Genomic DNA, 15,736 nt, shown 5'->3' with positions numbered 1-15,736 from the left:
ATGGCAGTGACTAAATGTTTAAGACTCATCCTATTGAACAAGTCTTTATTCTTCATGCTTAAATATTTAGATTAATGACCAGTGAATTCAAAACTGAAAATCAATTTCAAAGTGTAATTAATTTTGTTTTCAAACCTTTGACTAAAATCAATAATCTGTTTAGATTTATGTGTTCTTTGAAGTAATTTCCATCTTTCCTCCAATTACAAAGAATTGAAGTAGCACCATTTGTAAACACATTACCTTCTCTCTGTGATATAACAGTGTGAAATTTGATATTTAAGAAAATTAAGGGTTGACAACAGTTATTATATTTGGATGATTTGCAATTATTTTGTATACTCAAATTCTAACGAAATCCTATTATAACCTAACAAACTTCTATTAAAAGGAATATTGGACATTATTTAGACTCTGTCATCCAATTAAATCTATAATTATTGATGATCTGGACAATGGCCATGTGTACTGAAGTATTTCATAAGCTATTGGTTATTTTATAGAAGCCAGATGTTTCTTGGACATTATGTATGTAAACTGGCAGCAATGTATTCATTACGAAAATTTTGCCATTGAAAGAATTTTTTTCTTTTTCATCAAATCCTAAAATGGCCATGCTTGTGCATCAAACTACCAATACATCCTTTAAAATGATGATGATCAGATATGAGTGCAAATATTTTTAGACATAATGCAATGACCTTCAACTGTGTACTTAATGTAATTACCCTAAGGTACTGCAGCTGATGGGGGTCAAAAGTTCACCTGGTTACTGTCCACAACCAATCAAGTGACATGTGAGGTTACTAATTTTAACTTATTAAACTATTGGTACTAAATGAGAAATAGTTTTGTACATTATTTAATCAAGCACAAAATATATATCCATTCTTCATCAACTGATTACAGATCATACAATGATCCTTCTTTACAACATTCATACCTTATATCACAATATCTGAAGTAGAACAATATTAAACTGCCACTTGTAAACAAATAAATACAATGGTAATAAAAAAAACTCAAGGACAGATAAAAATTATCTTATATGACTCCCTTTCTGACCAATCAAAAACAAGCAGATATGTGAGTGAATGAGAAAGTAGATTTATGTATCTTATCAGTTCAATGTTACCCTATTTAAACACACAGAATTTTATTGATTTTTCGTATAAATTATGAATATGAGCCTTATCAAACCAAAACAACTATAAATCCTCAAAAAGTAATAAACTGAAATCAGAAAAATATTCAACATATTATAATCTCCAAAGTGTTGTCTTCTATCATTATGTAAATTCTGCACTTCTATACAATCATTTACTGTGTAAACTTGACCTTTGTTAGCACTAATTCTGGAGGGTATTTACTATTCAATATTACCATTATACCTTTATGCTTGTTGTAAAAGCACGAAACAAAGAATAAGAACTAAACAAAATAAATGTTTCCTATTAATTATCCTTCAAAAAATGTTCAAAAAACAAAATGGTCTATCTCTAATTTGATGTTTTTCCTCTCCTGAACTACTCTATCACATCAAGTCAATATTTACATTTTTACATTTTTTAAACAGTTCCACCTGACTGCTAAAAGGTATAATTCTAAAACAGCTTTTTAAATTTTCCCTGCTTTGTAATTATTTAGAAAGGGAGATAATTTCATCAAATGTAACATTGCTTACATACACATATGAGATTTTACCATAATTAAAAACTTTGTGGTAAAGCATTTACATTAAGATTTAAGCCTTTGACAATTTTTGTGTCCAAATATTACATAAGCTTATGAGATTTTACCATAATTACAACTCTTAAACTCACAACTTAGTGGTAAAGCCTTTACATAAAGATTTAGGCTTATGACAATATTTGTGTCCATATATGGACTCAATAATCATTGATTAAAAAGCAGTTTTAAAAATAGAAATATATTTGATTGTTTTAACTCCATGTCAGGATGTACTGTCATATACTTCACTTTTGTAAATGCTGCACAAATTAAAGTGTTTCTACTTATGAATGAATTCAATCTTCATTCTCAATTTTCCAGATGACTCATTTTTGACCTAAATTTTTTTTTTACATTCATGGTAAATTGTGGCAAAAAAAAGGTAAAAATAAAGCTTTAGCATGATCATGGACATAATAATAAAAAATATCATGCTTCATGAATAACATATGAATGAATATGTCACAGTGCTATTGACTTTTAACACTGCATGCATGTTTCATGAAGGATCAATCTTGAAACTATTTAAATAATAATGAATGCATACCAATATGAAATTCTGATGGATACATTTTCACAAATCAATACTTCTTTTACAAATATACTACAAAGTTTGACTTTGAGATCTCATTAATCCATAGTTTATGCATCTCAAAGGCAACAATTTTCCATGGAATATAACTTGCAAGCGTTTGTGCTTATTGCAAAAACTCATCAAAGCATATGCATTACACATTTTAGTTTTTTAACCTTGTAAAGTATATAAATGTTAAAGTTCTTAATTTATATCTAACTTCTTCAGTCCTACTTGTATAATATATAGGGTTATTGTACAAATATTTGGTGAACATTTATTTTTAGAGGAGACCTTTATGTTGAGTGTATTGGTGCAATTTATATTTGATGATTGATAATATTTACCAATATTCCTGCAATAACTCTATTATCATGATTATTATGGGATGGAAAAACTTCCAAAATAACAAGAACATCATGTTTACATTAAATTGCCTCAAGTTAAAATTTAGAAGACCAAAAGACCGTGAAATATCGGTGAATAAATATTATGTAATATTTAAAACAGGACTTTTCATACTCCATAATGATCTTTTAAATTCTAAGTCATCTACTATCCTATAAAAGTGAAAAATATAAATCTATTAAAAACATTTTTACAGTAAACAATGTTCAATGCATTCAGAGAAACTAAGATATTTCAGGGAAACAAATACAAAGTCTTGCTGCCAAAGATAACAAAATATGATTTTAAAGGAAAAATACAATATGAAATGAAAACAAGAGATACACACAAATGCACAATCAACAGCTTTAACTTGCACACTTCTCCTTTAGATCTACTCAAACTGACCACTCTCTGAATGACTTTCTCCTTTAGATCTACTCAAACTGACCACTCTCTGAAGGACTTTCTCCTTTAGATCTACTCAAACTGACCACTCTCTGAATGACTTTCTCCTTCGCTAACTTAGAAATGCAAGTATAACATATAAAGTAAAATGGAAAAATAAAACTGACTTCATGGGAAACAATGACAAGGGTTGATATTTACTTTGACTAGTAGATTTTAGTATTTTACTAAAGTAACTACATGTATATCTGAGAACCAAACCAAGTGTTTAAAGCATATGTTAAATTTCAATAACACATCCATATGGTTACTCCCAAACAACTGGCATACTATTACATCTGTCAAAGAAAATCCTTACACATACTCCTTTTAATGGATTTATTTCAATTTTCTAAATGACTCATTTCTCTTGTTCAATGAGTTTTGGCCTGAGTATTTGTTAGTGTGTGCCCTATCTGATCTGACTTAACTTTAACAAACATTTGATATGTACATCAGTTAATGTTTTCTTTAATCAAATAAGTTTTTCCAAGGGTCAAACCTACATGTACATATTGCCTTGATAGCAGTTTCCTGCCCTTGTAAAACAAGTCTTTTTGTAAAAATGTTGACAAGGAAATGTTCTCTGTAAATTTCCTTGATACACAATCTAAACAAATTTATGAAAATCCCAAATCTTTTTTTAGATTAAAAAATTAAAATCAACTCTTCGGTGAAGATATATCATTTTCCCCATAATGTAACTATTGTCAACTCAATGCTTCTGTATTCATATGTACACATGATCTGAACTGTCAGAGTTAGTTAATACAGCTACCAGGAAAATAAAATAAAATAAGATATATTACTGACATAAATGTGGATGCCAAATTTTACACCCATGTTTTAAAACAATAATGTTTTTTCACAAAATGAAAACAGTAAACTATTTAGTAAAACATGGACAGTTTGAGATCATTGTAGGTTATTTTGTGTAGTAAATAATAGTGCATTGGAAAATCCACTCACAATGCCCATAAAACGTCAAGTATTTATAATAGGTTAAAAAGTTTGATTATTTCGGTTTTAGTTATGGTACTCGTAAGTCTTTATCTAAAATACATAGAAAGAAAACACAGTTCTAAGGTTCAACTGATTTATGGGAAGACCCTGAAAAAATATGAATCTGTAAACCCAAGCCTAACTTTTATCTCAATACATATTCTTAAATAAGAAGTTGTAACTGCTAAACTGTAAAGAAAGAACAAATCAAGCAGTATTTTCTGTTATAAATCAATATACAACTGTTTGTCAGATGTTTTGATTATTGTAAATAGCAGATTTTCAAATTAAGAATCAAATTGGTTTATTTCATTACATGCTATTCTGTTGTTCTTTTATAAATGCTGTGCTTCAACAAAATTGATTTCTTTTATCTAAGGCCTTGAAGCTTTAAATTTATAACAAAAAAAGGAAAATTTTAAGAAACACAATGGACATGACATTTTTGTTCACAATGTTCATCTTTAGGTGGCATTTGTTTAAAGTAATTTCAAAATCCCTTCTTACAAAAGATATCACCATTTTAGCAAACAACCCTGTTCAGGATTCAAGTCAGTTGGAGTTTGCAAGTACCTATATATTTAAGGAATAGCAAATTCTCCTAAATTCTTTTGACATCTAATCAGTAACTTATATAAAGTGTTGTAAATTCTTCAAATGATGTAGTTCTTATTAAAAAAAATATTGAACTTTTGAAATAAACCAGAATTTATCAGTTGATTTTTTTTACAATTGTACTTTTGACTTTCTGATAGACAGTCAATGCCTTGCCCTATTGTTCATTCCTGAAGTCCATGTAATATTAAACAACAAGAAGTTTGATACATCCTACTCAAAAAAATTTGCAAATGATTCATACTTTCTTGTAAAAACATGTATGTACGATTTAAGTTTCAATTTCATAATATTTTATTCATTGTGTTAGGACAATAGGCGGAGGAAATAACTGTTGCTTTATGTGGGAAAAATGTCTTCTAAATTTAAGTTTTTTGGTACATTAAATTTAGAAACTTTGACATTTATGAATTTATTTGTGCAATGTATTCTGACATAAATTTCATTACCAATATTTTAAACTTTAAACCAGGTTTCAGTTGTGACAAAGAGAAAAAAAATATAGATAATTTGTTGATACATATATATTTTAAATCTACCCCTTAAAAATAAATAAACACAAATAATGAAATTTATCTATGTATTTTGGACATTTAAAAACTTGTACCTTAAAACACAGTTTACAAAACATAGTCACAACATCAAAACCTTAGGTTTCCAAAACTTCAAATAATTCTTTACTCCAAAAAAAACTTCATTACACAGTATTAACAAAAATTTCTTCTTCAATTTAACATCAAAATATATTCTTCCGTTTATTCAGATTATTTATTATTTGGTAGTAAATCCTATGGTCTTCCATTCCAACACATGCCCTAGTGTGTCTCATAGTAGTCAGTCTTCTCTATCTTCTTCATCATCCACTGTATCCCTGTTATACATCCAATGAAGTCAGAGTTTCATCCATTTAACCTGATTAACAATAACAAAAACAACAACAATATGCCAATCAAGGCATTTTCACGTTCTTTGTAGAAAAGCACCTAACGCCATTGCGCCTATTACACCTATTGCTCCATATTTAACAAGTCCTTTCACATCCCATGGACTGTCATTATGGTTCTGTCCTTGGTTATAGAATTCCACAAATCCTTGCTGAAAAATATCAAATATGTACTTATTACAATGCAGTACACAATATCTAACTTACAGTATGTGTTGCTTTACCTTATATGTAAAGAATGTATGCATGCATGCTAGTTGTCTTACGACTAATATTTGAAATAGTAATACATTGATGGACTGTCAGAATAAATATTTTCCTCATTACACATAAATAAAAGGAGATTTGTGGTAAACGTCAATGAGACAGCAACCCAATGATAAAAAAATAACCAAATGACATCTAGAGGGCAACATACCATCTACAACAAAAGATGTATATAACTTGTGTCAAGCTTTTGTACATGTACTTTTCGAGAAGCTTTTGCTCAACATCTCTTTATTTGCAGTGTTTAATGAACAAACCTGTTTATATTTTTGTATACTGATTGATGTATTTGCAACATAAATAATTTAATTTTGGTTTTAACTTGAAGTTAAAAAAAAAAAAATTTGGTTAAATAGCCCACATGCTGCATTAAAAATATTCACAATTTGATCCCCTTTTATTCTTATCTGAATAACTTAATGTTTATGATCTAAATCTACTGTTACTGTGAACAATCCAATCCATATTAGAAATATATATATATATACAGTAAACAGTTTATTGTCATTGTAAGTTAAGTCAATAGCAATCAAATTTTTCTGAAACACAGTGGACTACAACACACACTTCTATGTTATATTGTCTTGTTTTAAGTTACATATGCACATGCATGCATCACCTAAATTTTCTGTAAATAAGGTACTATGGGTCAAGGTCTAATGTTTTAGTGGTATTACAAGTATTAGTCACATTTCTCAGAAGCTACTTATTTCTGTAGATAACGATGACACAATGTACTATTCTGAAATTCAGAAAAGACAACCAATGACAAACTTATATAAAATCAGACTAATTAATTCAATAAAACCTTGAGAAATTGTGTTTCATTTCAACCACCTGACTGAACTGACAATACCATGAAATCAACATCTAAACACATCAGTCAACATAGAAAAAACTCACTTCCCACCTGGAGATCTTTTCCTGTTTTTAATCATCAATGATTGATTTTCTAAACTTTTGATTGATGTGAAGATTACAGTTATGATACTGGGACTGAAGTTGTCATCATTTTTAGATACCAATATAACAGTGGTGCCAGGATTTTTATTGATTGATTGTTGGTGTTATACTCCACCTATTGTCTATATCATGGGATCAGTGTTTATTGGTGGAGGATGAAAGTCCAGGCGTTTATAATTACCTACATTGTACAAATTAATGTATTTACTATGATTAAGTAAAGTGAGTAAAAGAATTGCAGTATGCATATTATTGAAAGTGATCTTACATGTTAATTGAATCCCATTGAATTGTGTAATACATGTGAATATGATGTGCCCATCCTTAATCTCTTTTTCTAATATTAAATCACTGAGGTAAATGCTGGTGAGAACCCATAGGAAACTAAATACACTTTTGTATTCAACTCAATTTTTGCATATAATCCTATGTTCATAAACTTTGAAAACAAAAAAAACTATTCAAAAGTTACAAAAGACAAACTGACAGGATTTTGCTATGATACAACATGGAAAACAGAATGGTTTGTATTTAATATCAATCAAGAGAAAGAACTACTGTTTGTTTACATATCTTTAATCAGAAAATGAAAACGATGGCATATCTCCAATATAAAAATAGTGTGCACTAAAATCAATTTTTCAGTAAAGAGTTTCCACAGGAAGGATAATACTAACGCCCACACTCACCACATAACACATCAGGAATATTATTGACTCAAAGCTAATGCTGTATAATTTTCCCTACAGTTGATTGAACTGTTTATTGATTTTAGATTTTTTTTAAATATTATCAAGATCTGAATTTCATTCCATTTAATTTGGTCTGACAACAAGTTCTCAATAGTTACCCTTATAATAATGTAATCATGACCATGAAATGTATAATTGTGACAGGCTACACTTGGTAATAGCATGTACATGTATGATTATTTCTGGAGTTTGTCACAATTTTTTACAATCCAAGAAATTCTTTTGATTTACATGTACAACAGTTTATTTGTATTAAAGATGCATTAATAAAAAGTGTGTTATTCATTTACTAGTACATGTAACTATATGTACTTGGAACTTGTAAATTAAAATTTGTATTCAGATAGGCCTATATGTACAAATGTATATAGAGTTATCCCAATACTTTATCATAATTAAAAAAAAAATGAACAATGACAAATTAAATTCATCAAACAATACATATTTATGACTATGAGCATGATTTTGTTTTAGATAACTCATTTTTTATAGCAACAAAAAAGTTAAATATAAAAAAACATGAAATTGCCAAGTTTATATATATATACCTAAACATGTACAAAAATGTAGTGTAAACCATACCTGGGGTCTGCAAATTTAAGCTAAGTTTGTGACCTTGACCTTCAAATTAAAGTTCATTCCCAAACGACTTGATAGTGGTCCTAAACTCCTGAATGCATAAAGTATCATCAGTTAACTACATTTTGTTAAATGCAACATGAACTGAATTTTGTGACCTTGACCTTTAAGCTACAGATTCCATTATCATTGATGATAAACTTAGTGGTGGTGAGCAAACAGGGAAAGAATCATTCCTTAACTAAGGACGATCCTTTAGATATGAAGTTGACATGATTTGGATGGTATGCAACTTTTATATAACCTTGACTTCAAGCTAGATTCCGTTTTACTGGGAGCAATACTCTTGATATACATGTACAGCATGCATGATTCATGAATAGTGAGAGCAGAAGCACAAACTGGTCACTTAGCCTTGGTGATAGGTCCCTGTAATATATCCAGTTTATATATTATGCAGTGATAGGAATGAAACTAATGACAAATGCTATATGATATATAGAAGACATGCTGTTTCTACATGTTTACTATATATACTCTGGAGTGTATATAACTTGTTTTAATCTTCAGAAAAAAAAACTAAGGGTAGTTTGTTTTATTCAATGACATGATGACATCCCCAACAGTGGGTCAAATTACATCCAGATAATAATTACATCATACATAATTAATGTCTGATCATGATTTCCCTTTGTCAGATTATGTAAATAAGCTGTTATATTGATTCTTTCCTTTTTGCACAGACATGCTCAAAATTGTCCTTTCTTTACAAAAATATATACAAAGTATTCCAACCATAACTAAAGCCCACATTACCTTTAATATATCAATTGAACAACTATGTAGAATTGGTATAACACACCTACCAATAGTCCAATACATGTATGTATTTACATGTACATGTAGTCTAGATGGTCTTAGTCTTTTCTTAACATCAAAGTTTAAACTAAAGACCAAAGAGCTTACATCAATCTACATTTGTAATTCATTTTGGGCACCCAATCACAACATCGCTAAATAGTAGCAGCCATGTTTGGTTGCTTTTTGGGTCATCAAACAAAATCGAAAAGGGAATTTCTTGTGTCCAATTATAAATTTTAATAGACCAAATGTAAGCATAAAACTTAATGTTGGTTTATGTAACAAGTATGCATCTGTTTGATCAAATATCAAATTAATTTCGCTATCAATGTATTCATCATTAAGTGTTTTCTAAAGAAGAATCTTTTGACTTCATCTGATATATCATTTTATTCTGGTATCACCTAAGTTGAACAAAGGTATACAGAAAAACATATTAATTTACATTACATTGCATTGTACATTTGTTGAGGAAGCATTAAATATGAGTTATTTTACAACGGTATGATCAGTATAGCCGACAGGTTATCATCAGAGAGAATCCAGTTTGTCATTTATAATTCTAATGAATTGGCACAATTTTCGAAGTTTAGATTTCTGTTTTTGGTTCATAATAGCATTAAATTTTAAAACATTACAGTTCGTTAGGTATTTCTTGTCAATAAGTAGTGTTCTATCTGTCAGGAGACTGCTGCATTCCATTACATAGTGGTATTCGTCACCTATAGCAACTCTGCACAAAGGACACTTTCTCTGTTCTCTGGGAATGTTTTGCCATCTACCGTTTTCAATCGGTAGTTTATGGTTCATTGTCCTAAACCGTGACATTGTTATAACATCTTTATCATCAAGTACGTTAAGGTAGTGTTCGAAATTATGTGATGTCTTGTATAGGCGATAATTCAGGGTTTTAGGCGAATCGTTTACCTTTCCTGACCATGACTGTGTAAACTGATCTTCTAGTCTTTGTTTAATTATCGATTTAATGTTAGGTGATGTGTTTTGGAATGACCATAAGTAAGAGAATCCACAATTGTCTAGAATACTTTTCATCTTGTCTAACAATCGCGATCGAAATGTTGTTTCTTGTGCCAACTTGAAAAGGTATCTAAACATTACAGCAGCGAGCTTACTTTCTTTACCGGTAATTAATTTTTGGTCATTAATTGAGACATTGAACCATAAAAAGTTTAAATTGAGGTCAATTAAGTTCTTTAAGCAACAGAAAATGAACACATTTAGATCAATCTATAGAACAATACTGAGAAGTTTAGAAAATATGAGAAAATTTGATTACTAAACTGTGAAATAAGGTCAAGGTCAGGTGTCTACAGCCATAAATACATGTATAAATTTATGAACACAAGAGCACCTTTAACCATCATTCTGTAAACCAATAATAGTTTACCTTTTACTATGAATTGTAAATGAAAATTTAGAATTAAAATTCAACTTGTACATGTATGTCTCACATTGTGTGAGTTTAATTGCAGGTTAACTATACATTGTATAATAAAAGGGGCAGATTTTCAATGTGATCCTGGATTCAATCAGAAATGGTACCTGGTAGTTTACCCTTCTACACTACTGATAAGTACCACCTGTATTCAACTATCGGGAAATTTTTATAAGGTACTCATAGAATATTGAGAAAATTAGAATGAATTGTTCCTAACTTACGATCAATTTTGGTCATAAGATTTTATGTGAAAAAAGGCCAGAACATTTCCCACTATAGTCTTCTAAATATATTAAAAAAAAAAATTCTGACAGGAGGCATATTTTTGGGAGGCCTGATTCAAAGTCAATCAAGTTTATTTTAAGCATACATATATAAGCATAGTTGTTTCAACAATACATACATGCATGTATCTTAGGTCAGTCACATTGCACACATCCCTTGTTTATTGTTTCGAAATGAAGGGTTATTATATAATACTTCAAATGAAATAACTTCTAACCGACTTTTATTTTCTAAGTTCCACCCTCTATACATAATCTGGAAAAACCTTATATTCAGAGATTTTATTTGATCTTTAATCAGGAATATATTTAGAAAGTGTACTAAACATACATCAAACTAAGGTAGGTAAAACTACATAAGTATGTGAATGCCAATGTCATCAATTTAAATCAAATAGAATGAATGGAATTTAAACCACAAGTCAGACTTAGGCCTTGCATGATTGGGCTTATGCCAAAAAGAGCTTTTCAAATTTAGATATATATACAAATTATACATTACATGTATACATATACCTACCAGTGGATAGTATTGTGACTCATTGAAGCATAAATAAAAGAAGCCAAATTATAAGATTAAAAATCTTCACTACCCACACAGTATCAATATATACATGTGTACTAAATTAAACATACATGTACTAGTTTCTACCAATGAACTTTCAAATTTCAACAAATATTTTTTTGGGGTCAATATGGAGAATTTTTTGCATAAAGCATTACCTGAAGAAAATAAACCTTTTTAAAAAGAATTTGCATTAAATTAAGTGATTATTTTTTTCAAATTGTTTTACATGTACAGTTACATAAAAATTACTTACTAGTTGACCCATGCAATGTTAAATGTTTGAATTGGATCAAGTTTCAAATGTTTTATATTTTAAGCATATTAAATTTCCATACAATATAATATGAATGGAACATATACTTATCAAGATAACTTAAGAATGCTGGCTGACCACAGGAATTCTTTAATAAGGCCCTACCTTAAATACTACATGTACATACATTTTGTACCATTATATAAAGGACAAATTTATAAACAGAGGAAAAATTTGAAGGTATACATGTAAACATGTATAATCAATGTAAATTTTATAAGAATTATATATAACAGGCTATTATTTGAACTTGGAATTATTTTTAATTATGGAATTTGCATAATTTCTTGTACTAGGAAATTTTTAATAAATTCCATGTTTATTCTGTACTTGAATGTTTTGTGCTGCGCACAACACTTTCTATTACAAAGAAGATAGTACATTTTCAATAGAATGTACTGTGCCGCGCACAACACTATCTATACAAAATACATTTTATGGAAAGTGTTATGAACTGCTCAAAACATTATAATACCAAATAAACATGAAATTTATTAAAAATTTCAAGCACAAGAAATTATGCAAATTCCATAATTAAAAATAATTCCAAGTTCAAATAATAGCCTGTTATATGTTATGTATAATGCAAATGATCAAAAGAAAGGCTAAGAATGGCATACATGTACAAGAATTATATAAATATACATGTTTTATTATATTTATCCCTCCATTTAAAACTCTGACTAGCTATAAACATAATGTGCCCTGCTTCCAGTTGTGAACCTGATTTTTATTTTTGGCCTTGCCATATTCAATGATATCTCCAAAACAGCTTACAATCCTCTTTTTTTATATAGTGTTTGATGTTCATGATGTAGGTACAGTAACTTTGGTGTGACCAGCAACAAAATAATACAATGCACTTCTAATTTTTTTGGGAACGTACCATGCATGTACATGTATGAACTGAAATTACTCAAGGCAATTACAAATTCTTTTTTGATGATTAATCTATATGTTGATGAATTAACATGAATGTTACAAACTGACAAACTGTCATAAATCACGTTATTAAAAATATGGATGTTTGTACCTTTGATCCATGATTATTAGTTATCTAATTTCATATTTACAGAAAATCCATATGGACATGTTCACTGTATTTTCTATGCATACCTGTATCAAGAGTTACCCTTATGGTTTTCTAAAAATATTTGAATTGAATATATAAAGTGAAATACTTATCTAAATAAAAGAAAGTGTCCATGGTACACAGATTCCCCCACTTGTAAATAAGCAAAAGTTATTGTACTAATTCAAACCTATTGATGTTGTGTTTTCTTTGAAAATTAATGAAATTAATTTCCGGTGTGGGGGGGGGGGGGGGGGGGTACATGTACATGTAAGTCACTAATTTAATTTCAGTGTTTTAAAGATGTTTGACAAAGGAGTTCAACATCTAAGACTATTTACTGGTAGATATGTACAGTAGATGTAGAAGTAAAAATTAATCTGCAATAAATATTGATGACCATGGCCAGCTATATTGGAGAACTGCCAGGTACAATGTAGCTATTGATGCTGAATAGGCAAGTTGCCAAATATTGATTATAATTTACTACATTATAGTTTTTGATTAAGTTTAGGCATGCAATGATCAGAAAAAATTAAAAGTATGTAATATCAATATTCATCTAGACTACATTGCTCATTGTTGAAGGCCATACAGTGACCTATACTTGTTTTTTAAACCTCTCAGTCATTTGGTCTCTGCAGGTGGAGAGTTATCTCATTGGCAATCATAACACATCTTCTTATTTTTATATAGCTGGACACAGATAATCTTTCCCCATGATGATATTAAATAAAGTGTTAAATCAACATCATGAAAACTGAAAAATAAAGCTACACTAACAGGCTATGTCACTAAGAAAGAAATATATGCAATCCTAAATGCAAGTTGAAAGAAGGACCACTTTTCTGACATCAATCATAAATTTGTACATGTATGCAAGAAGCATACTAACGAACAAATACATGATGTTCATTTAGGTACATATACAAAAATAACATGTAGATCCTACTTGACTGAATTTCCTATACACAAGTGTTTTATAATATTCATTAAATCTTATTGAGGGATGAGGGTGATTCTTAAGCTGTGTCCTGAAATTGGTATGAAACATACATGTACATGTACGTACATTTTATATTTTTGTTTACTTGCATTACTTATTTCTTTACACTGCATGCTCCCTATTTCTAATTTTCCTTTAGACTACCTGTATGTAAAGCACCTTTCTGTGAGTACATATACCTTGCAAGGTATAAAACATAGTCTGAAATCTAGTACAGTATTACTCTGTTCTAATATAATTTCTTACACACAAGTCTTACCATGACCAGGGATTTGTGAAATGTACTTTGTTGTAATTACCCCTAATAGTGTATGCCATGTTCATGAATTAATGTCACTAAATCTTGTTAAATGTAAATTATTTATTTTAAATGAAAAAATTTTAGAAGATGTTCAATTTATTGTTTACAAGAGAGCATGTTATTGAATGGTTGATCAACCGTGATGACAAAGGTGACAAAGGAAATAAGTGGGTCTTTGTTGTAGGTTAATCAAAGGTGCTAATACCTACCCAACCACCGTTATCTGTAATCCATTGCTCTAAACTATTACACAAATAGGTAGATACCCAGTCAACGATTGAATCCACAAGTTGTGGCATTCCTCTTTGTACACATTTCACTGACAAAGACCCACCAAAACCGAAAAGAGCCACAATCCTTCCCCAGTTAATATTCCCATCAATAAATAATTCCTGAACAACTCTTTGAAACGTTGGATATGCAGTAGCCTCTGTTATGTGTAATTGGTTGACCATATCGTCAAACTGAGTCTGAAATCTTTCTTGGAATTCATCCCCAAGTGATCGTAATTTGAGCTGAATTTGTGATGGTGGCAAGTCTAACGTAGGGCAGTTGTCCCACCGCATTCCATGTTTACGAAGTCGGTCATTAATAAAGTCTGCCACTAAATATCGTGAACTAAACTGGTTCATTTCAATGTTATTGTTTAAACCCGTCGTTTACATCCTTCATCTTGATTTAATCCATCCTTCTATAGATACAACCCGATATAACAACACTACGTCTGCCGATACGTTCGGGTTCTCTCGTTCTTATCAATGAAAACTGTTCCCGACAGTAACAATTGATGTACGTCACAGTCAACTAATTATCTCTCTTATTTGCCGATAATGTTGCAGTTCTCACTGCACGTTTGAATCCTTTCTGTATACAATAAAAAATTCGCCCCAGCAATAGTCAGTATATTAAATTGTTTGATCACATTCCAGACATTCCCACTCAGGCTTAATCTATGTCAAAGTTCAAAGGTCCTTTTTCATTCATTGATTTCTACGTAATACAATCAGCTGACTGTCAGAATTTTTCCGCGGTTTTAATACGAATTTAAAATTTGAAGAGAAATAAAACTAAATTCCTGGTCTTTCAACTTCTCTTTATGCAGTAGTAATGGTATTACAGATATTCTAGAGAATGTTTATTTTCTGATGGACCAGGTTATTTTAGAAGTAAAAAAGTTGAGTTTTATTTAACGAGACTACCTCGCGGTCTCAGCCCATAATTATTCATGACTAAGGTAGCATTAAAACATTGGTAGTAAATTTTCGGATGGTCCAGTCAAGTTTTGTTTTATCTTTTTGTGCAAAAAAAGGCATCGGTATCTCGTAATCTAATGTAAAATAGGCCCTAGAAAGCTGTTGTGATTTATGTTGATGTCGGCCCTTCAAGACCCTTCAAAGATCCGCGTCAGGTAACGTCTGAGACTAGTAGTCTCAGGTAACGTTTAGCAAAGTTTCAAAATAGCGGCGGAGTTTATAAAACTTTCAATTTCAATTGATGGCTTCAAGTTTTACCAAGCCTTGATAAATTTGCTATTCCATAGTTTCTTATAGAGGGACAAGTGTCGTATATCCATTTTTAACCAAAACTGACCGTTAATCAACAACCCGCAATG

The 15,736-nt window shown here is 30.1% G+C and overlaps 1 protein-coding gene across 1 annotated transcript; it reads right to left on the bottom strand.

Annotated features, from left to right (window-relative positions):
- Positions 1 to 846: 846 nt before the first annotated feature.
- Positions 847 to 15,087, bottom strand: LOC127730916 (bcl-2-like protein 1). The gene is made up of 2 exons (XM_052239537.1): positions 14,334 to 15,087; positions 847 to 5,851 (listed from the first exon to the last, which is right to left on the bottom strand). The coding sequence occupies exons 1-2, from the start codon at positions 14,754 to 14,756 to the stop codon at positions 5,717 to 5,719; spliced, it is 558 nt and encodes a 185-aa protein (XP_052095497.1). The 5' UTR covers positions 14,757 to 15,087; the 3' UTR covers positions 847 to 5,716.
- Positions 15,088 to 15,736: the final 649 nt, after the last annotated feature.

The sequence above is a fragment of the Mytilus californianus genome, unplaced genomic scaffold (assembly GCF_021869535.1).
Source record: "Mytilus californianus isolate M0D057914Y unplaced genomic scaffold, xbMytCali1.0.p SCAF_2, whole genome shotgun sequence".
Taxonomy (NCBI): Eukaryota; Metazoa; Mollusca; class Bivalvia; order Mytilida; family Mytilidae; genus Mytilus; species Mytilus californianus.
This window is presented reverse-complemented; position numbering and strand designations above follow the sequence as displayed.